Source organism: Pelodiscus sinensis, chromosome 26 (assembly GCF_052426305.1).
Source record: "Pelodiscus sinensis isolate ZL-2025 chromosome 26, ASM5242630v1, whole genome shotgun sequence".
NCBI lineage: Eukaryota > Metazoa > Chordata > Testudines > Trionychidae > Pelodiscus > Pelodiscus sinensis.
In genome coordinates, this window is record NC_143077.1 from 3,224,979 (window position 1) to 3,247,518 (window position 22,540).

A 22,540-nucleotide genomic window follows, 5' to 3' on the forward strand; every position below is an offset into this window, starting at 1 on the left:
CTTTGAAGTTAATAGGGAATCCATTCCTTGTAAGCTTAAATAGGAAAAGAGAACCATGTAGAGGGAGAAATAGTTGTCTTTTGATGTTTGAAAGAAGAAAACTTTATGGAGGGAGAGCTTTCTGTAAACTTTGTGTGGTGTCAAGCCCTTGGTGGAGAGGCAGGAACCTACCAACTGGTAAGAAACTGTTACAGATCCTGCTCAGCTAAGTATCAGAGGGGTCGCCGTGTTAGTCTGAATCTGCAAAAGCGAGAGGAGTCCTGTGGCACCTTATAGACTAACTGAAGTGTAGGAGCATAAGCTTTCGTGGGCAAAGACCCACTTACATGCATCTGACGAAGTGGGTCTTTGCCCACGAAAGCTTATGCTCAGCTAAGTATCAGAGGGGTCGCCGTGTTAGTCTGAATCTGCAAAAGCGACGAGGAGTCCTGTGGCACCTTATAGACTAACTGAAGTGTTAGAGCATAAGCTTTCATGGGCAAAGACCCACTTTGCCAGATGCATCTATTTGCCCACGAAAGCTTATGCTCCACCACTTCAGCCTGTTCAGCGGAGCGTTTTGAAGAAAAGTCTTGTAACTCGTCTCATCGCTCCTCGATCCAGGGCCGCCTCTTTAGTAGAAAGTTTGTGCCGGAGCAGCGTTGAGCGGAGAAAGTGTCGTGCCCCTTCCATGCACGTGGGAGAAGTAAAACCAGCGAGGTGGGTACGGACCGAGCTCTCTGCTGCCTATTCTCGCCCCCCCCCCCCCCCCCCCCCGCTAAGTTAGCAGTTGGCGGCGAGGGACGCTCCGTGCACGAGGTCAGCGAGGGGCGTAAACGGGGGGGGGGGGGCGATTGTCACCCCTGGGCTACTGCGCAGCCACGTGCGGCGGGGGCGGGACGCTAAACACAAGGGACCGTCACGCGCCTCGTGCTCTGCCCCGCCCCCATTACGTCACCACGCGGGGGGGTCCGCCCCTGGCCGAGCCCTGCTGGGCACCTCCCCAGGCCAGGCAGCTCTTTTCTCCCGCGCCTCCCCCCACCACGAGGGGACCGCTGGAGCCGGGCGCGGCCGATGCCCTTAACAAAGATGGCGGCTATCTGGCCCGTCACTCAGGCGGGCAGCTTCGCTGAACGTTCCCGCGCAGGCGTCTGCCCCCGGAAGTGCTCGCAGCGAGGCGGAAGTTGAGGGATGGCGCCGGAGTGGAGCCCTGCGCTTAGTGCTCAGGTGGGGGAGGGGCGGGGCCCTGAAGCCCCTCACAGCGGGCGGGGGAGGGGCGGCTGTCGGGGGCTCTCCCAATAGCCCCCCCCCCCACCGAGGACTCGCCCTGCCCGGCGCCGCGGGGACTTTTCTCCCTGGAGGGTGGGGGGCGGAGGCGGGAGCCGCGCGCCCCGAGCTGGAGCCTCCCGGGCCGGGGGCACGTGGGAAAGCAGCGGGGCAGGGGGTGAGAGGGAGACCGGCCCCGCCCTGCCCTGCCGGGGCGGAGCCTTTGAGCGGGGGGTTCGGTCCCTGCTCCACGTGACCGGAGTCAACTGGCGCGGGACAAAGCGGGCGGGGCGGGGCCGCGGAGTGAAGCGCGGCGGGGGGGGCGGGCGCGGGAATTGCGCCAGAGGAGCGAGCCGAGGCCGGAGCCTGCAGCGAGCGCCCCGGACCCTGTTTAAAATCCCCTGGCGCGCCCGGGGGCGGGGCCGCTGTTTCCTCTGCCGCTGGGAGTTGGCAGCGCTCGCCCTGACCCCTCTACAGGGCTAGTTAATTGCAAAGCCCAGAGCTGAGCGGGACCTGGCAGTGAATTAGCCGACACTGAGGCGTCCTAGGCTGCTCCCCTATAGGGAGACGTGCAACAACAGACATTAATGCATTACATGGAAATACTCGCAGGGACCTGAGTTGGGGTTGAGGCCCTTTTATGTCTATAAATGCTGCTTTTTATTTCATATTCTATGGTGTTTAATATTAATCCATTAATACACATGCAAGCTATTTAAGTAACTGTCTACCAACCCTGACAGTGTTCCTATTCAGGACTTCCACAGAATCTAACCTCGCCTGGGATCTTTGCAAATTGGAAGACCTACTTATCTCCCAAATGAGGAGGAATAATTTTGTTTCATTTTATCATTTAAATTTAAATGTCAGGTCCAGGCTTTTAGGCTGTTTCTGCAAGAAACAGCAAAATAATGCATTTGAGTCCATGAACCAAAAAAATAAAGTGTTACTTGGTCTGAGACCAATTACTCTTGTAAAGTGATTTTTGGAGTTCCATTTTCTCTTAGCCACAATAAGTATTTTCAGACACATTTGAAAATGTAGGTAGGGCAAAACAATTGGCATATAGCCAGGTGTGTAAAATTAATTGGACCATTTTCAAGACTTGCTGTAAGCAGGTGCAGGTCTGTCTTCAGTGAATTTGTACCCGTTAAAACAACTCTGGCTGTGGTCCAATGGGCCAGTTTTTTCAAATTAATTATACAAGGACAGCAAGCAGCATGTTAATTTTTCACCAAGTGCATACATTTTGTACAAATAAGCTTTTAGAAAAACTATGGTGAATAGAAATATTCCCTTTCTAAAAAAATATGAGTGGAAAATGTTAAAAGAAATAGTGCAGTGGCGAGAACCAAACATTTTCGTCTTGTGTTTGAGGACCAGAAACTGAAGCTGACTAGAAACAAATATGAAAATGACTAGGCCTGCTATAATCAAAGCCATTACATGTGCAAACAAGAAGCAGTACAAACAATGAAAAGTGAATTGGATTTCTATAATGTTGGTGAGAATGTTGTAAATATATTTATAATTCAAGTGTCCCTTTAATTTGAAGGAAGATGCCTAAATCACTGTTTTATAAGTGTTTTCAATATGTACACTGAAATGGATTTCCTAATAGGAATCCTATAACCTTACCAGACTCACTGCTATAGTGTATATATGTATGAAAAAAGGAAGTGCCAATGTAGTAAGAGTGTACTGCCCCATGGTGGTGGACAGTCAACACTACAGACTCTTCGGACCCATCATGATTCATTTTAATTTCCCTCCTGATTTATCTAACATCTCTTTTATTGAGGCTCCTTACCCCCTTGCATAATTAATGGGATGATGCAAAGGGAACTCCTGTCCAAAAACGATGAATTGGTTAGAAATATTGAATGAACATTGACAGAAATCCACCTTTAATTTAACGTAAGATTTGACTTTTCTTCTATGAAGATTTTTTTTTACCCATCTTTGCCATATGTCCCTTTTCTATCCACTTTGGTGCTCTTATGGCCCTATGAGCACACTTGGTAATGCTTTTTGTGTAAGGGCATCCAAACCTAAGCAGCAGTGTGTTCTCTGTCAGTATGGTGGCTGTCTAGGCTTTCGAGCCTTCTGATAGAGGGTGTACTGTGTGCTTACAGGTACAGGCTTTTCTCATAGCTTGATTTGAACCTTCTTGGGGAATTCATTTCAGGGTTTGTTAAATATCCAATGTGCTGATAGACATTTTTTACCCCTCATGTTTTATTTGCTTTAATAGGATTTACAGCCGTGAATGTACAATGTATAGCTGGGCTGAGATCCCCTTTCATACTAAATTAACGCTTCATGGTTCAGTAGCGTATTCCCCATGTTAATTACTTGATTTGTCTGCTGCTGTAAATGTTTGGGAAGGACAGGGTTGTATGAGCAAAACCAAAAGTTTTATGTGTGAGAAAACAGGAAGCATAGGCTAATGGTTACAGTCTAGAACAGGGACTCGGCATATTTGGGTTCTTGTTCTGGGGTTTGCCACGGGCCTGTTCTGTCTCCTTGGATGGTTCACCTTACCTTTCTGTTTTGCCCACCTGTGAAATGAAGCTGGGGCCATTTCTTCATCTCACAAGGTGTGACTCATGAAAGTTTGTAAAGTGCTTTGAATTCTTCATGTGAATTATAGAAAACTGACTGGATGCAATGAATGAGTGGAGAGCAGAATGTGAACCTAAGGCGGCCTAGCGCTTACCATTTCTCAAAGCAAGAAGGCATTAAGGGTTATGGCGGCCAAGGAAAGACTTGTTCTAAAGCTCCCTAGAGAACATCTCAAGCTTGCTTAACTGCCTTCTATAGCCATGGTCCTGTTCTGAGGATATCTGCTCTAGAAATGTCAGGACATAATACTAAGGTGTATGTTAAACTGGCGTAAATCCCCTACAGAAGGTACGGGAAGTAAGAGTCCCCTTAGCATATATTATTTGCAGGTGCCTTCATTCTAGTGAGCAGAGACCTTGGCCAAGCAGTGAGAGAGCAGAGTTCTGTAAATGTCACGTCAGGACAGTGATTTCATTGTTCTGTGGAGGGCTTAAGTGGCAGGCGTTGGACACTGAGGGGATTCTAGCCATTTTTTCTGCTTCTCTGGAACAAAGGCAAGATGGACAGCAGCAGGTCAGTTTTTCCCATGTCACCACCTGTGCTCCAATCTTAAGAATACCAGAATGGCCAGACGGGGTCAGACCAAAGATCCATTTAACCTAGTGTCCTGTCTGCCAATACTGGCCAATGCCAGTTGTCCCAGAGGGAATGAACAGAACAAGGATCCATCAGTGATCCGTCCCCTGATGACCAGTCCCAGCTTCTGGCAAACAGGAGCCAGGGACACTATTTCTACCCATCCTAGCTAATAGCCATTTATGGACCTGACCTCCATGAATCTCTCTCACTCTTTTTTGAACCATGTTAAACTCCTGGTCTTCACAACATCCTCTAGCAAGGAGTTCCACAGGTTGAATGTGCATTGTGTGAATAAATAAATTTCCTGATGTAGTCAGCCACCGAGATTCTGCAGTGTCCCTGATCCATGGATGACAGGAGAGGGCTCATGTGAGGATTACCTGCTGTGTTCCCTCCCTCTGGTGCATCTGCCACTGCGGGCATACAGGCCACTGGGCTAGATGGACCTTTGGTCTGACCAAGTATCTTAAACTGTTCTGATGTTCTTATGTGGTCTCTTCCAAAAGAAACATTCTTGTTTAAGGCTGATGAAGAAAGTAATGTTGGCCAGTAAATAAAGATCTGTAACTTACAAACATAGTTGGAGCCTGCAATGCCTCTTTGTGTCCCTGAGCTCTGTGTTTAATTCAGGTTTCCAAAGCCGGGGAGAGAATTTCCACTGCGGAAAGCAGCAGTAACCTACAGAAGCAACTTCCAAGGTCATAATGAAACTGATGAACAGAAGAGACCCCTATGTTCGAGAGGTGATCTGGTTTGCAGTGTGCTGCAGAGCCCTGGCACTTGTGCTCCAGGCAAGTCTCTTGTTAGTGAACACAAGACATTGAAACAAATGTAATACCCCACTCCCAACTTACCTCTGCTTCAGGATGTTTAGTGTGCTACCAGGAGCTTCATGATTGTAATTGCACTTCTCATGCAGAAGCCTACCTGCAGCATCAGGGAAGTCGTGCTTCTGTCAAAGAGAAGTTTGACACAGTTAATTTATTTTTAAATTGACATTTTTGTGTGAATTCGCTGCTGTTGCAGGGGGCTGGATTGACAGTTCTGTAGAGCGAAGTCCCTTCTTTATCCACGAAACAGGTGCATCAGTCTTTGCAGGAATGTCAGATGGTTAATCAGTTACCGGGTAAACATTACCATGCTGTCATGCTTATCAGAATAACTGGTTAATCGGCACCCGGCTTGAGGGTTAACTGGTTAAACAAATTGTAAATGGAATTTTACATCCTTTAGACACGAGAACATCTTGGTGCTCGTAGCCCAATCTCTGCTTAGTGTGTCTGTTGAGACTCAACAAGGAACCCAGCTGCTCTGGCTTTTGTGAAGTGAAACCAGTCTGTGAAAAAGATTGAGCGCCACCAAACAGGTCAAAGATAGTAACAACTTTAGGTCTCTACAGGGTTGGATTTGAGCAGTCCTCTAAGAGATGAGAGGTCCCATATCTGAGAAACAGTCTTCTAAGCCAGCCAATTTCCTGGTGATGTAGGTTTCACTGTAAAGCACCAATATTTATTTTTTAGTTTATTCAGTGCAGGCCTTTATTTTCTGTCCTCCTTCCCTGGTCAGTGCCAACACTGACGTCATTGTACAGGGGACACTTCTAATTCCGTGTATAAAACTGAGAGACTGCTCCGCCAGTTGTGTGACATTCATCTGGGTGGGTATTGCAGTGCTTTGAAATTCAGACCCTGGCCTCTTGAGCTTCCTGGTTTTCTCTCCTCTGTTAAAACATGGTGAATGCCACAAACTCCCAAAGGGGCTTGTTGATTGGGGGTCCCTTCACCTGTCTAATATGAAGGTCAGGGGACACCTTTGTGTCAGCTCCCACAGCAGCAGAGATAAAGGGAATGTGATATAGTGGCTGGAGAAGGGGCCTATGGCACTGCCTTAACCTGCTGTGAGACAAAGGTAAGACTCTTCCCCCATCCATGCCTCAGTTTCCCCTATGTAAAGAGGGGTCAAAATGACTCTTGCTGGCATGGGAACAGGGTTGTGAAACAAGCCTTGTAAAGCACTTGGTTTATATGGAAGTTGCTCCAGTAGTACCTTCCCGGGTACATAGAGTTAGAGCAGTTGTGCTGTAGGAATGAGTAAACTGTGTTGCAGAGGCTAGCTACAGAATCATAGCCATTACAGAAAGAAAAGACTTGCTAGTTCTCCATTTCCCGCCTCTTGCACCACAGAGTTAATGAAGAATTTGGAACATTCTCTGCATATTTTCCAGAGCGTTGTCTGGCCTAACAATTAGTCGACTATCTGATTAGCAAATGCTCATTGGATAGTCGACATGCTAGTTGACTAGTCGCTTTCCCCCACCTTGCTGCCTTCATCAAAAAGAGGCAGCGGGGCGGGGGTGCTTCAAAGTGGCAGCGCTGCGTGGGGCCTGGGGCCAGCTGTTCAATTAGCCAATTCATCTAAATGTAACATCCCTAGTCTGGTCCAGATTTGAATGTTCCAAGTGACTTGGGTTTTCACTGGATGCCGTGTTGGAGTCCAATAGGTCTCCCCATCTAGAAGCTTTTCCTGGTGCTCCAGGTGTGAAAGCTGCCAAAGCAACGTGTATGTTAACTCAGGATAACTAACCAGCATTCACTAGCTCGGGCTAAAAGAGCAGCAAAGGCACGGCAACTCGGAAAGTATCTCGAGCTAAAGCCCCTGGGGGAGACCGGCATAGAATTTGAGCCATTGAACTGAGCTAAGAACACACCTTTCCAGGATACACACACCCCTAGCTTCTAGTTATGCTCCCTTCTTGGAGTCAACACACTGAATCCCTCGAGGCCTCCTACTTGGGACTCCGGGTGACTGTTTCCGTGCTGGAAGGACAGGGGGCTTGGCTTCAGTTCTCTCCTTCTCTCTTCCAGGCCGTGTTTAATGTCTTGATCCCAGATCATGCAGCAGATGCCTTCTCTCCACCCCGCCTGTCAGAGCCCAGCCTCGGGGACCGGTTGTTGGAATGGCTGTTGGGAGGCTTGTCGCACTGGGATGCAGAGCACTTCCTGTTCATAGCTGAGCATGGCTACCTGTATGAGCACAACTTCGCCTTCTTCCCAGGGTACCCCCTCAGCGTGCGAGCAGTGGCGGAGCTCGCGCTGTGGCCCCTGGGAGGGCTGCTGAGTTTACGGAGCCGCCTTCTCCTGTCGGCGGTGCTTTTGAACGCTCTGCTCTCTGTCCTGACAGCTGCTGTCCTTTACGAGCTGGGGTGCGTGGTGCTGCAATGTCGCAGAACGGCCTTCTTCTCTGCTGTCCTCTTCTGCCTCACCCCTGCCAATGTGTTCATGGCCGCCGCATACTCGGAAAGCATGTTTGCTTTCCTGGTGTTCAGTGCCATGCTGCAGCTGGAGAAAGGGCAGAGCTGGACCAGCGGCCTGCTCTTCTGCCTTGCTGCTGGTGTACGCTCCAACGGGGTGATCAATGCCGGCTTCCTCTTCTATTCCCAGAGTAAAGACCTGGCCCTCCAACTCCAGGCAGGTGCTGGGACTGTAATAAAGCAGCCTCCTACCTGGAGACGACTCCTCTGCTTTGCAGCTTCAGTGGCTTTGGTGTCTGCTGGGGTCTTCCTCCCTTTTGCTTTGTTTCAGTTCTATGCCTACTGGACATTCTGCAACCCTGATGCCAGCTCTGAACATGCTGTTCCCAGGCTGCTATTGCAGCTGGCTGTGGATAAAGGGTATCGTCTAGCGGCCGCAAATGGGGTGAAACCTTCGTGGTGCTCCCAGGGGCTCCCTGTGGCCTATTCTTATATTCAAGATGTTTACTGGAATGTGGGCTTTCTAAGGTACTTTGAGCCCAAACAGGTACCCAACTTCCTGCTAGCTGCACCAGTGACCGTGCTGGGCTCTTGGGCCGCCTGGTTTTACCTCACTGCAAATCCCCACTACTGCTTAAGGCTTGGCCTAGTGAGAAGAGCGAAGGGAGAAGGGAAAGGAGAGGAGTCTGATAAGCCAGAGGTTGGATTTTGCTGCTCCAGTGTCTTCGTGTACGTGGTCCATGCCACGGCTCTTCTGGCCTTCGGAATCCTCTGCATGCACGTGCAGGTGAGACCTTTGCAGCAGCTTCTGGCAGCGTTGACGTTAAAGAAATGTAATGCTGGGGCAAGATGGCAGCCATGGCGCCTGAAGTTTTCTAGCCACAGAACAAGGTCAGGGACAGTGCAAGCTTTTCTCTCCGCACATTTCCATGTTGGTAGGAACCAATTCCAGCTCAGAGAGGTCTCTTTAGTTTCCCTGAACACTTAGCTCCTTTTCTTTCATTGGGGCTGTCTAAAAGGAGCCCTATTAGGTGCTAAGTGTGATGGGGACACTTGTTCACTAGGAGCTACAGGCTTTTTTCACTTTGCCCAATTACCTATCTAGCTGATAGTATTTCTAACTTGCTTATCACTAGAACAGCAAAGTAATGAGAGTCAGCTGTCGGGGGGGGGGGTAAAAATTTTGGGTCTCCCCCACCTTGGGCTGTACTTATCCTAGGGTACGTCTAGACTACAGGCTTTTGTCGACAGATACTGTCGACAAAACTTCTGTCGACAAAGAGCGTCTACACTACATTCAGTTCTGTCGACAAAGCAAGCTGCTTTGTCGACATGGTAGTGTAGACGCAAAGGACAGTTTACATGCAATAACACCTTCTGTCGACAGAAACTCTGTCGACAGAAGGCGTTATGCCTCGTAAAATGAGGTTTACCAGCGTCGACAAAACTGCTGAGTTCTGTCGACGTTATGTCGACAGAACTCAGTGGTAGTGTGGACGCAGGTATAGTTTTGTCGACAAAAGTCCACTTTTGTCGACAAAACTCTGTAGTCTAGACACACCCCTAGTGACCTGGAAGCGAAAGGTTCTGTAACCCTATACCAGTCTCTAGAAATGTTTCAAGACCATTTAATATATGGCTAGTGGTAGTAGAAAGTTGGTGCTTCCAAATGTGGGTCATGAAGCATTAAATAAAAACTCAAGTGGAGGAGGTCCTGTCTCTCTTCCTCTGCCTCCCAGTGTAGCATTAGGACTCCTCCTTCTGAATCTGCCTCCTCTCATTTGGAACCCTATTAAATCACCTCTCCAGTCTCTGTGGGTGTAAGGGCACCTGTTCAGCAAGCAGGGGTTAGTGGAGAATGACTCCAGATTCCTCTTGTGCTGACAGGCTGCTCCACCAATTACTCAGAGTTCAGGAGGGTTACATAAGAACAGCCAGGCTGGGTCACACCAGAGATCCAACTAGTCCAGTGTCCTGTCTGCCGACAGTGGCCAATGCCCCAGAGCGAGGGAACAGAACAGGGAATCGTCAAGCAATCCTTCTCCCGTCACCCATTCCCAGCCTCTAATAGAGGCTAGGGACACTATTCCTACCCATCCTGGCTAATAGCCATTGATGGATCTAACTTCCATTAATCTATCTAGTTTTTTCTTGAACCTGTCAAAGTCCTGGTCTTCACAACATCCTCTGGCAAGGAGTTCCACAGGCTGACCATGCTCTGTGTGAAGAAAAACTTCCTTTTGTTTGTTTTAAACTTGCTACCTATTAATTTCATTTGGTGATCCCTAGTTCTTATGAAAAAACAACAAATGGTCTGGTAGCACTTTATAGACTAACAAAACATGTAGATGGTATCATGAGCTTTTGTGGGCACAGCCCACTTCTTTAGATAACCTGAAGAAGTGGGCTGGGCCCATGAAGGCTCATGATACTATCTATGTTTTGTTAGTCTATAAAGTGCTACCAGACCATTTGTTGGTTTTTTTTCTGTAATAGACTAACTCGGCTACCCCGAAGCTCTTAGTTCTTACGTTATGGGAGCAAGTAAATAACTTTTACTTACTCACTTTTTCTACACCAGTCGTGATTTTATAGATGTCTAAGATATCCCCCCTTAGTCTCTGCTTTTCCAAGCTGAAAAGATCACATCTTTTTAATCTCTCAGCATATGGGACCTGTTCCAAACCCCTAATAATTTTTGTTGTCTTTTTCTGAACCTTTTCCGATGCCAGTTTATCCTTTCTGAGATTAGGTGACCACATCTATACACAGTATTCAAGATGTGGGCGTACCATGGTTTTATATAGAGGCAACAAGATATTCTCTATCCCTTTGATAATGATTACCAACATTCTATTTGCTTTTTTTGACTGCCACTGCACATTGAGTGGATGTTTTCAGAGAACTATCCACAGTGACTCCAAGATCTCTCTTGAGTAGCTGTAGCTAAATTAGTCCCCATCATATTGTATGTATAGTTGGGATTATTTTTTACAATGTGCATTACTTTACATTCACCAGCATTAAATTTCATTTGCCATTTTGTTGCCCAGTCACTTAGTTTTCCCCAACAAATTGTATTCATCTATGTATCTGACAATTTTACTTTAGCTTCAGCTAACTTGCCCAGTACTGACATTAGACTTACCAGTCTGTAATTGCCAAGATCACCTCTAGAGCCCTTCTTACATTTTGGTGTCACATTGGCTGTCTTCCAGTCATTAGGTACAGAAGCTGATTTAAAGGATCGGTTACAAACCACAGTTAATAGTTCCGCAATTTCACATTTGAGTTCTTTCAAAACTCTTTGAGTGAATGCCATCTGGTCCTGGGGACTTGCTACTGTTCTGTGTATACATTTGTTCAGTGGTTACAGGTTCTTGTCCCCATCGTTGGTTACAAGACATGGGGATGCCATGGAACCACAGGGTGAACTTTATCCTTCCCGGGAGCCACGTTGCATGGCAGCTAGTTCAGTACATCGGGTTCCTTGTCACTTTCTAGAAGTTGTTGGCCGTTTATGGTGCAGATGTTTTAGGCCATTGTTTCTTGTCCTCCCTACCCTGTTCAGCAGAGTGCGGTATACCAACTGATTGCTGATGTCATCCGCAAAGATGGCTGCATTTTAATGATGCTCCATGCTTAGTATTTGAAAAGTGCTTTGGGAAACCTCCTGGATGGGAGGCTCTTCATAAATGTAAAATAGCCATCATCTCGCTTAGGGCTTGGATTTCTCATTTTCCTTGGGGGAGGAGACACCATTTCAAGGTTTCACTGTAGCTCTGTAGGGATTATAGAATAGGTTTCTGCGTGGCTGTAGTGAGTAAACTATTGCTGTGTTTGTCTGTAACCTGTGTTAGAGTGCAGCTTTCAGACATCTTTATAAACATAACCTGGAGCCGAGGGGCATTTTATGTCACATTATTTTGTAATACATTTCAGCACCATAAAGAGGGCCTATCTTTCACTGCAGTTTGTTATAGCTTGTCTGAGGCAGGTAGATTGCACCTGTCATTCTTCAAAATCAGGGTCGCTTAGAGTCACAGACACATAATTAATGTGCTCCCTCCCTTGTTGTTTTCAGGTTGTAACCAGGTTCCTAGGGTCATCTACCCCAGTCTTGTACTGGTTCTCTGCTCATCTGCTCCAGGACTATGAACCTTGGCTGTGGAAAGAAGGAGCTGCTACCCAGACTGAAGCATCCCTCTCTGAGAAGTTCAATGTAGGCAGCTTCTGTCCTGGATCATTCAGAAAAGGGATTTCTGGGAACCCCATTGTGAGATTACTGCTGAACTGGAGAATAAGTTCCCCTGTCACCAAGTGCATTCTGGGATACTTCCTGTCCTACTGGCTGCTTGGACTAATCCTGCATTGCAACTTCCTGCCTTGGACGTAGAGTCTGAGAACACGTATTTGTGATGGAGCTGCTAATGGGGACAGCATCGCTCAGAACACTTGACATAAGTGAATTGATGCTACTCTTCATTATTTCCAAAGGCACACAGAACTCCCACTGTGTGCACGACTCAGTGTTCTTACTGTTGTAAATCCCATCCTCATTTCATCCTCCTCCTACAGTTTGTCACCATTGCTGGTTGTCTGATGGCCATAATCTAATCAGTAAACTCTTTGTGGGAGTGGCTCTCTTTTTATTCTTAGGTCTTCTGTGAAGCACTTTGCCATAATTAATTGTCCAGTGAAATTAGTTGCAGGCCTGTTTAAGGTTAGCGGGTAGGTTATAACTGATGAGTCTATCTGCAGAATAAAAACTGGGCCGGAAAAACTCAAAGCATCCTCTAGCTCGCAAGGAGAAGCCTTCCCCGTGTGCTTCATTTCCTGCACGAGCACCCGGATAAGCCCTTTCTGCATCACACAGAACAGGTGGAGTCACAAAAGAGTTTGCTTAAGACAGAATTAGCTAATTATCAATGGGACAGTCTCCAGCTGTCCAAGCTCGATGAAGGCTCTGGGGCTACAGCTACACAGCAAGCAGAAAGCCATGGCAGTGAGTCTCAGACCCAGGGCTTGTGCTGCCGTGCTCAAAATAGCTTCAGAGCCCTAGCTCTGTCCTGAGGCTCAATGGCTACACAGCTATTTTAGCACTGCAGTGGGACCCCAGTTCTGCTGACCCTGGATTTTGCTGCTGTGAGTTTCTGCTTCCCATGTAGACATACCCTTGGTGCCCCCGAGCCATCTGGTTCTACGGTATTTCAGTATACTATACATATCTAGCCAGTTAGTGATTTAGGGTGTTATCCGTTCCCCGTCTCCCCAGCCTCCACATACACACCCAACCAGTAGTTGTTTGTAGTTGGATGCCTTGGTTCAAATCCTGCTTGCAGCAGGCCATAAAAGTTTCCTCTGAGATACTGGCATTCTCAGCCCTACAAGGGACAGACTTAAAGGAACATAGAAGCAGGTATGCCTGCATTCTGGAACGTACTTACTAGCCTCTGCAGCAACAGGCTAATGTAGCAAACATGATGGATAATGAGACTTTAAACCTTTTTTCAGTTGGGAACCACTGACCCACAGAACAGTCAGTTGGGAGCCCCGCACAAATGAGAAGCAACAAAAGAAAACAAAGCTCCTGGATCTGGTTCCCAACAAGCTCAGGGCTTCCCCCAGATGTGGTGCTCCTGCTCCAGCCCTAGGGGAGGGGTGTGTGCTGAGACTCGGAGGATGCCACTGGGCTGGAACGCAAGTGCCAGCTTCTTCTTCCCTGTTGCGGAGGAAGCCCCAAGCCTTATTGCAGGCTGGATCCAAGTAAGCTGGGGGCCAGAACCTTCCCACAAGCCAAAGGTTCCCCACCCCTTCTTTAAAATAAAACATACCCTGAAACCCTCCAGCCAACTGGAAGAGGCTATAGTGAGATTCCAAAACATCCATGGGATCTGCATGCTGCCACTGGAATCAGTTGAATTCTGCAACGATCTGCTTGAGGGACATGCTCCATATTTTTGAGCCTGTAGAAGGCAATTGTGTCTGTTGTTAGGGTTACCAAATGGTTTAAAAAAAATACCAGACATGCTTGATCTCAGATGGATGGGGGGGACCGGCCGGAGAGGAGCAGGGACAGTGGGGAGGAGGGGGGGCAACCAGCCGGCAGGAAGCAGGGCTTGCTGGAAGGGTGTTGGGAGGAAGCAGGGCTAGCCAGGAGGGGGTTGGGGGGAAGCAGGGCTGGCTGGGGGAGGGCAGGAACTAGCCACCGGGAAGCAGGGCTAGCCGGGAGGCGGTTGGGGGAGCGGGACTGGCCTGGGGGAATCGGCCACCAGGAAGCAGGGCTGGCTGGCAGGGGATTAGGAGGAGCAGGGCTGGCCGGGGAAAACCGGCTGGTGGGAAGCAGGGCTGGCCAGGAGGGGGTTGGGGGGAAAGGGAGTGAGGGAACCAGCTGGCGGGGAGCGGGACTGGCCTGGGCATGTGCAAATCCCGGGGTGCTGCTGGTCCCGTGCAGGGTCTCGGCGGAGCGCATGGGCAAATCTAGCCCTGGGGATTCCAGCCCGCCCCCATCCCTCTCCTCTCTACTGCGTAGTTGCATACTGCCTGGCTGGTAGACATGCTCTCACAGTGTGAGCGTGTCTACCAGCCAGGCAGTACGCAACTACGTACTGATACTCATGATGATAATAAAAACTTAATTAGAAAATTCTGGACATTTATATGTCTGGTATTTTCTTAATTTGTTTCCCAGACAGAAAGCTCCAATACTGGACTGTTGTGTTTAAACTTTGCCTTCTGTTTTAAAAATGTCAGCGGAATGTTTACATCAGACGTTGCATTGGTAAATAAACATTAAACTAAAAACTCCAAATAAATCAATGAGTTAAAATAGACCGTGTAATGGTCCGAGTCAGCGGGAGGTCAGGCTGACTCACTACAGACCTGTTGCAATTTCAGTATCTCTGGCTGTCGAAAACAACTGGTAAAAACCCATTTGAACTGGTGTCCTTAGGTGCTATTGCAAGAGATTCTGCAGCACACAAAGCGTAGCAACACTCTCTAGTGGAGACAGAGCTACAGTCACTCAGAAACCTGAGCCTGAATATGAGCCCTGCACTATTAGCCCACACCCAGGAGACTGCCTCCTGCGCGCACACGTGCACGCGCACACACACACACACACACACACACACACACACCCATTTCAGTAATTGTTTCCACAAGTTGACCCTCTCTGGACTCGAGCTGTTGCTTCAGGCTTTGCTGATCCCATTTATTGCCTATTGCACCACCCAGATTCAGGCCAAGGGAACCCATTTCCTGAGTGTGGGTGATCTCTTGGACGTGCCTCACTCAACATGTTTCTCCCCTCCAAACGTAGTCCATGTCTTCATCACTCATTTCCCAGAGCTTCTAGAACTCGATGGACCTTGAATTCTAGTCATACATAATTGTGGAAATTTTAAATTGGTAGGGGCCAAATTCTGTGCTTACTTCCATACTATCCAATTCTGCTGATTCCAGTAGGGTTGGACAAGGAACTAGGTGAAACTTTGGGGCCAAAGAATTTAACCATCAGTTCATTAACCACACAGTGAGCTGTGCCCTGTACCTACCTACTTCCACAACAGATGGTGAAAGCATCAAAGAGAAACTGACAAATAGCAACCACAATAACAGTAAGGATGTGACTCAGACTGTCCAGCAGGAAATTGACGGTTCAGCCTATGTTACTCTTGCTGCCTTGTGTACCGGATACGACTGTAGAGAAGGCTGTATCCTGATGCACTTCAAATCCATTTCTGTGTCTTTCTGATGCAGCATTATTCCCTATAGCCATGCTCTTTACCAGTAGGTTATCTAGGTAGCAGGGCATGTTTAGCAGGATTATCTGCAATTTCTTTTATAGCTTTCCATTGAGGCCTGGACACTTTGAAGTTTCGGAGCAGGTCAGTAGAGATCAAAAGTGATGACAGTCTAATGATGTTTTGTGACACATGAAAGAGGTGATCTCAGGCCGTCTCTAAGTGGGACAAGTATCCCACCTCTCACCAAGCAAACTGAAGGACTGATTGAGCCAGGCAGACTGAATTTTCCTGTTTGCCTGTGGTTGGTCCCTCCATAGGAAACCTGACACATGGTGTGGGTAAGGGAAACATGCTGCTGTTCTTTGAGATGCACCTGTCCTGCGGCTAAAAGAGGCCTTCAGTTTCCAGGGTTGTCAGCTCACCAACTTCCACCAGCACTAAATTCTTTGCAAACATTTAGAAAATAAAATGATAAAATAATGTCTTGTTTGTTTAGGTCTATGATGATTTGGGGGAGCTACAGTTATGCTGAGTCTATAAGAGGAAGATGAACTACTACTGGCAAAAAGGTGACCATCACCCAGGTGGCTATTCCAGCTTAACTACAGGAGAACACACATTCTAGTGGTGGGGATGGTGGTAGCTGGGGCTGTGCTGTGGGAGTTATAATTGGGTTTGAGTTGAGGGAATGGGTTTCTGGTTCTTTTACTATTTTTTTTTTATTGGGGGTATACATTTAAGTTGAGCCTCTTTTATGGTTTTGTAAGGGGGCAAGGCCCTACGGCCAAGAGGAGCATAGAGAAGTTCTCCAGATTGGTTGGTTCCCTCTAACCACTCTATCAAGGTTCAGGAGGGACTATATAAGAAGCTGCAGGACCAGAGGTGGCTCAGTTTCAGCCCAGACCTGAAAGGGAGAAGGTCAGGGCTGGCTGGACCAAGGACAGCTCAGAGTGAGGAGCTGTTAAAACATTGTCTCCAGGAGGAGAAGCCCTGGAGGCACCACTCTCATATTGAATGGGGAAACAGACTTAGAGAATGGACTGGGCTCAGACGCACTACAGAAGGCACTGGAACGGACCTCCGTTAGAGCTGTACCCCAGAAGGGGTTGTGATCACACAGAGCATGACTCGGCTGAAGGGCTGAGTAGTTGCAAAGCTTTTAAGATGGACACGGGTGCTTGCATGAGGTGACCGCTGACCCCATTACAGGAATCTTTAAAAGCTTCCATGCAGCTTGCAGGGATTTTGTTTTGGTACCGCACCTTTTAATTTCTGTTTAACTAACTTCCTTATTTTTGTGTAGTCCACCTTCCTCAAATGAAATACTACAGTGTTGGTCTGCATGGTATTTTCCCTGCCACAGAGATGTTAAGTTTAATTTTATTATGGTCATTATTACCAAGTGGTGCAGCTATATTCACCTCTTAGATCAGACTCTGCTCCACACTGAGGACTAAATCAAGACTTGCCTCTCCTCTTGTGGGTTCCAGGACTGGCTGCTCTAAGATGCAGCTAATGTGTCAAGAAGCTTTCTGCATCACCTCACAGCCCCATCCTCTTTGGCTTCCTGCTCTCAAACTCCCCTCAGTCTCCCACTCCACAGTACCAAACCTCTCCATAGCCCTAACACTTCACAGCTCCCAAATCCTCTCACCTATTAATCCATCAGCCCCCAAGCCCCACGCTCTCGTGCCCCACAGTTCTGACGTCTCCCAGCCCCTAAAACGCCTCACTCCAAGCCATCTCCCCACTACCTCCATTCTCCTCCCTTCCCTCATACTCCACAGCCCCCAAGCTCTACTCAGTCCTCTTTCCTACCAAAGTCCCAGAATCCCAACCCAAAAGCATCCCTTGAAACCCTTTACATCCTAAACCAAGGAACATGGGGGCTGGATGCAGCCCCAGTGTGCCTGGATCTGTTCCCCAAGCCTCAGCCCCCCCCCCCATTGTGAGGGGAGTTGGGGGCGGGGCGGGCTGTGAGGGGAGGGGGGTTGGGGGCGGGGCGGGCTGTGAGGGAAGGGGGGCTGGGAGTAGCGGGGCGGGCTGAGGGGGGAGTTGGGGGTGGGTTGGGGTGTGAGGGGAGGGGGGTTGGGGGCGGGGCGGGCTGTGAGGGGAGTTGGGGGCGGGTTGGGCTGTGAGGGGAGGGGAGTTGGGGGCGGGGCGGGCTGAGGGGGGAGTTGGGGGCGGGGCGGGCTGTGAGGGGAGGGGGGTTGGGGGCGGGGCCGGCGGGGGCGGGGCGGACGCGGCCCGCGACACGTCCCCGCGGCGGGCGGGGCGCGCGGCGCCATGAAGGAACGCCAGTACCGGCAGATCCCCCCGGGCGCCCCCGCCGCGCCCCCGGGCCCGCGCGCCCCGGAGCCGCCGGCCCGCGCCCCGCGCCGCAAGTGGGAGGCGTTCCCGGGCCGCAACCGCTTCTGCTGCGGCGGCCGCCTCATGCTGGCCCGGCACAGCGGCGTGTTCGCCCTCACGCTGGGGCTCATCCTGGCCACCAGCGGCCTCTTCTTCGCCTTCGAGTGAGTGCGGCCCCCCCCGACAGCCCCCCCACCGGTGGGCCCCCGCCCGAGTACCCCCCCCACCGGTGGGCCCCCCGCCCGAGTACCCCCCCGACAGCCCCCCCACCGGTGGGCCCCCCGCCCGAGTACCCCCCCGACAGCCCCCCCACCGGTGGGCCCCCCGCCCGAGTACCCCCCCGACAGCCCCCCCACCGGTGGGCCCCCGCCCGAGTACCCCCCCGACAGCCCCCCCCCCACCTGTGGGCCCCCCGCCCGAGTACCCCCCCGACAGCCCCCCCCACCTGTGGGCCCCCCGCCCGAGTACCCCCCCGACAGCCCCCCCCACCTGTGGGCCCCCCGCCCGAGTACCCCCCCGACAGCCCCCCCCACCTGTGGGCCCCCCGCCCGAGTACCCCCCCGACAGCCCCCCCCACCTGTGGGCCCCCCGCCCGAGTACCCCCCCGACAGCCCCCCCCACCTGTGGGCCCCCCGCCCGAGTACCCCCCCGACAGCCCCCCCACCTGTGGGCCCCCCGCCCGAGTACCCCCCCGACAGCCCCCCCACCGGTGGGCCCCCGCCCGAGTACCCCCCCGACAGCCCCCCCACCGGTGGGCCCCCCGCCCGAGTACCCCCCCGACAGCCCCCCCCACCGGTGGGCCCCCGCCCGAGTACCCCCCCCACCTGTGGGCCCCCCGCCCGAGTACCCCCCCGACAGCCCCCCCACCTGTGGGCCCCCCGCCCGAGTACCCCCCCGACAGCCCCCCCCACCTGTGGGCCCCCCGCCCGAGTACCCCCTCGACAGCCCCCCCCACCTGTGGGCCCCCCGCCCGAGTACCCCCCCCGACAGCCCCCCCCACCTGTGGGCCCCCCGCCCGAGTACCCCCCCGACAGCCCCCCCCACCTGTGGGCCCCCCGCCCGAGTACCCCCTCGACAGTCCCCCCCACCTGTGGGCCCCCCGCCCGAGTACCCCCTCGACAGCCCCCCCCCACCTGTGGGCCCCCCGCCCGAGTACCCCCCCGACAGCCCCCCCCACCTGTGGGCCCCCCGTCCGAGTACCCCCCCACCTGTGGGCCCCCCGCCCGAGTACCCCCCCGACAGCCCCCCCACCTGTGGGCCCCCCGCCCGAGTACCCCCCCGACAGCCCCCCCCACCTGTGGGCCCCCCGCCCGAGTACCCCCCCGACAGCCCCCCCCACCTGTGGGCCCCCCGCCCGAGTACCCCCCCGACAGCCCCCCCCACCTGTGGGCCCCCCGCCCGAGTACCCCCCCGACAGCCCCCCCCACCTGTGGGCCCCCCGCCCGAGTACCCCCCCGACAGCCCCCCCCACCTGTGGGCCCCCCGCCCGAGTACCCCCCCCGACAGCCCCCCCCACCTGTGGGCCCCCCGCCCGAGTACCCCCCCGACAGCCCCCCCCCACCTGTGGGCCCCCCGCCCGAGTACCCCCTCGACAGCCCCCCCCACCTGTGGGCCCCCCGCCCGAGTACCCCCTCGACAGTCCCCCCCACCTGTGGGCCCCCCGCCCGAGTACCCCCTCGACAGCCCCCCCCACCTGTGGGCCCCCTGCCCGAGTACCCCCTCGACGGCCCCCCGCCCGAGTACCCCCCCGACAGCCTCCCCCACCTGTGGGCTCCCCGCCCAAGTACCCCCCCCGAAAACCCCCCCACCTGTGGGCCCCCCGCCCGAATACTTCCCCCCCCTCCTCGCCTGTGTGCCCCGGCCCACTGCCCCGTGACCCTCCCCCTGCTCTTCTCCCCCCCCCCCCCCCCCGGCTTTGCCGCTACCCCGTAACCCGCACCCCACCCCCTGGCCCACTGCAACCCTGTTGGGATCCGGTCTCCTCCCCCTCCCCCGTCTGGCCCTCTAAACAATCCCCCCCCCCACTCTCGGAGCCTTGAATTACCCCCCCCCCCCCCCCCCCGGAACCCAGCCCCCTTGTGCTGTGTCCTGACAACCTGACCCCTGCAGGTGACCCAGGTGATTCTCCCTCCCCCTGATCTTGGCCCCACCTGTGCCCCAGCCACTCCATCACTCCCCACCCAGGGACCCTGGCTCTCCTGCCTGCAAACCACCCCCTACCAGGGTGGTGTTCCCCCCCCCCCCCATTGCACCCTGCCTGAGCAGGGCAAGCTCTATCTACATCAGGAGTTCTCCCCCTCTCCTCCTCTAATAACTCTGCCTGGGTACTAGGATCCTGAACACCCTTCTACAGCTCCATTCCCCCATTAGCCTTTGTCTGTGCACTAGCCCTCTCATTGTTTCCCCATCTTTCCAGTTTCTGGGGAGAGGACCCTTTCATCCCACTTATTCCCTTTGTCTGAGGAAGGGGAACTCGGGTGTTCCCAGTGCCTGTGTCCCTGCGTCCCTTCCTGTCTGGGGCAGGAGAGCTTTATTACAATTGGAATTGTGATCCCATTTAAATAGGCTTTGTTTTAAATAATATACCTTTAAAATTAAATTAAAAATTGTTATGGCCTAAATTTATCATAACCTATTTAAATAACTTATGAGTTAAATTTAAAAATTAAATAGAATATGTCTCCTGCCAACTTTTAAAGAAATTCTACCAGTTCATTAGTGTAAGTTGCTGTGTAAGCATCCGGAACCATGTTTACATCAGCAGTAGCTTCTTCTGCAGGTGAAGAGAGAGAATGTTTTTATCACTTTGGTTTATTCAGCTAGTTCAGTTCAATGATTAGTTCATTCACTGTTGTAAAACCGAGAGTTGACAGAGCAGAAAAACTTGTTTTCCTCTTCTCTCAGTAAAAAACTGGTTATGAGAGCATTCTAACATTTTGAAGAACATGATGACTAGAAATGATCAGTTAAATTTACTATGGATATTTCCTTTGTTTAATAAATGAATTTTGGATGCAAAATGTGTTTGGATACTTTTTTGTTATGTATCCTTCACATTTAAGGTAGTTTTATTTCATACAAAAATTAAATGCTGGTTTTGTTTGTTTTAAATTGAATTTCTGTTCAGACAGAAATAGATGCAAATAATATGTTTAGAAAAAAGTAGCCACCACTTAGCAAATAATAAATGGGGTAAAACCTGGCTCTTAAGTGTTCCTATTACAAAATGGTGTGCAATAGAATAAAAATTAAGACTCTGATTACATGACTGTGATTACATGTAAGTTACACATTTATTTGGGCATTTATTTAGTTGGTAGCTGTACTGAGTGTGTTCTCCTGGTTAGTAAATAGAAGCAACAAATTTGGCATAAAGGTTATATTTAGTTGTAAATCAACATGTTTTAAAGGTTGCTAATCAATGAGACTTAACCATCCTGTAGGAAAATATTTTTAAAGTATAATTTAAATGATTGATGCTCATTTAAACCAAGGTTTTCTGCTTGCTGGTTTAAATCATGATTAAAATTAGAGATCTAAATTAAAGCTATATAAATCAATCCACCCTACTTCAGAGGCTGTTCGGTCTGTCCCTGAAGGAGAAAGCACAGTGCTGCACTTGTGGAATAGGTCCTAGGCTAGTGGTGTTTTGTTCTGGTGCTTGTCTTGTTCTGGACAGTTGAGCTGGGAAGTTGAAACAAAAGTTCTCTTAATCCCTTTGAACTGTCTCATAGTATAGTGAGGCTGATTCTTGTCCATGGACACCAAAAGTTGGACAGCTTATGTGTTGGGGTTGGAGTCTGAGTGATGATAAGGCTTCTAATAATAACATCCCTTTGCAGAGTGAGGAGTGGAACTGGGATTCCAGCACTGGGTGATGAGAACAGCTGCATGCTTTGGAAGTCTTTAACTGACTTGCTGTTGATGAACCTGCACTCTCATTGTCCTCACATGGGGACAAACTTGGGCCTTTAGTCTCCAGGATGTGTGGTCGCTAATGGTGTCTCCCTGTTCAGCAGCAGCAATCCACCTGCATGCCTGGAAACACGTCATCCATTCAGACGTGCACTGTCTCCTGTTATTGCAGCGTCTGGTACAGAAATTATCCCTTTTCAAACACCTGGTGCAGCACCAAGGACACATGTCATCTGTGCATAGCAAATCTGAATTGAATCAGGGCCAGTTTTCCCTTCAGCTTCACCCGCTGAGCCAAATGGAATCACGATAGTGCTGAATTTGACCCATTATCTGTATAGAAAGGTGCTTAAAAGGCTCCCATGTTAACTCCTTCAGCCCTGGCACCTGACGGATGTCACTTTCTCAGACAGTGACTTGACTTCCCGACATCTCTCTGATTGTTGAGATCTCCAGAGTATAATGGGGATACATAAGAGCTGGGTTTTACCCCAAATGCCCCCTCCTCACACTAGGAATGTAATGGTGTAGTCGATTAATGGACAAGCAAAAACTTATAGGTTAATGCTATTGCCTACATGCATTCTCTCCCTCCTCCCCCGCCAGTAAATTTTTTTTAGCAGGCTGGCCAGCAGCCCAACTCATCCCCAGCTTGCACTGGGTCCTGGACCTATCCCTGTTGTGGCTCTGCATTTAAAGTGTGTTAGGAGCCAGGTGGGCAGGCTGCCCAGCTCCGTTCTGGTGGCTTGTGCCGGGTCTGGGAGCTCAGACACCTCCCCCCAGGACAGCTGTCTGGGAGCAATAGAATAGTCAACTAACCGATAAGAAT

The 22,540-nt window shown here is 50.9% G+C and overlaps 2 protein-coding genes across 5 annotated transcripts in view; both read left to right on the top strand.

Moving 5' to 3' along the window:
- The first annotated feature begins 943 nt into the window (after positions 1–943).
- PIGV (phosphatidylinositol glycan anchor biosynthesis class V) lies at positions 944–12,336 on the top strand. 2 transcript variants are annotated; one of them, XM_075908652.2, is made up of 4 exons: positions 947–1,206; positions 5,080–5,240; positions 7,314–8,486; positions 11,784–12,336. In XM_075908652.2, the coding sequence occupies exons 2-4, from the start codon at positions 5,154–5,156 to the stop codon at positions 12,093–12,095; spliced, it is 1,572 nt and encodes a 523-aa protein (XP_075764767.2). In that variant the 5' UTR covers positions 947–1,206; positions 5,080–5,153; the 3' UTR covers positions 12,096–12,336. The 2 variants fall into 2 exon arrangements, with proteins under 2 accessions (XP_075764768.2, XP_075764767.2); XM_075908653.2 differs by lacking the exon at positions 7,314–8,486 and having other exon boundaries at positions 944–1,206.
- Positions 12,337–17,670: 5,334 nt separating this feature from the next.
- ZDHHC18 (zDHHC palmitoyltransferase 18) overlaps positions 17,671–22,540 on the top strand; it is a 29,141-nt gene continuing 24,271 nt past the window's right edge. For 2 of the 3 annotated variants that reach the window (XR_012897651.2, XM_075909051.2), the window contains exon 1: positions 17,678–17,960. Coding sequence is in view for 2 of the 3 variants with exons in the window: in XM_075909051.2 (XP_075765166.1) it covers positions 17,734–17,960 (227 nt within the window). In the remaining variant the exon portion in view is untranslated. Of the gene's footprint in view, positions 17,961–22,540 lie in introns of all 3 variants that reach the window. The other variant, XM_089773403.1, reaches the window with a different exon arrangement.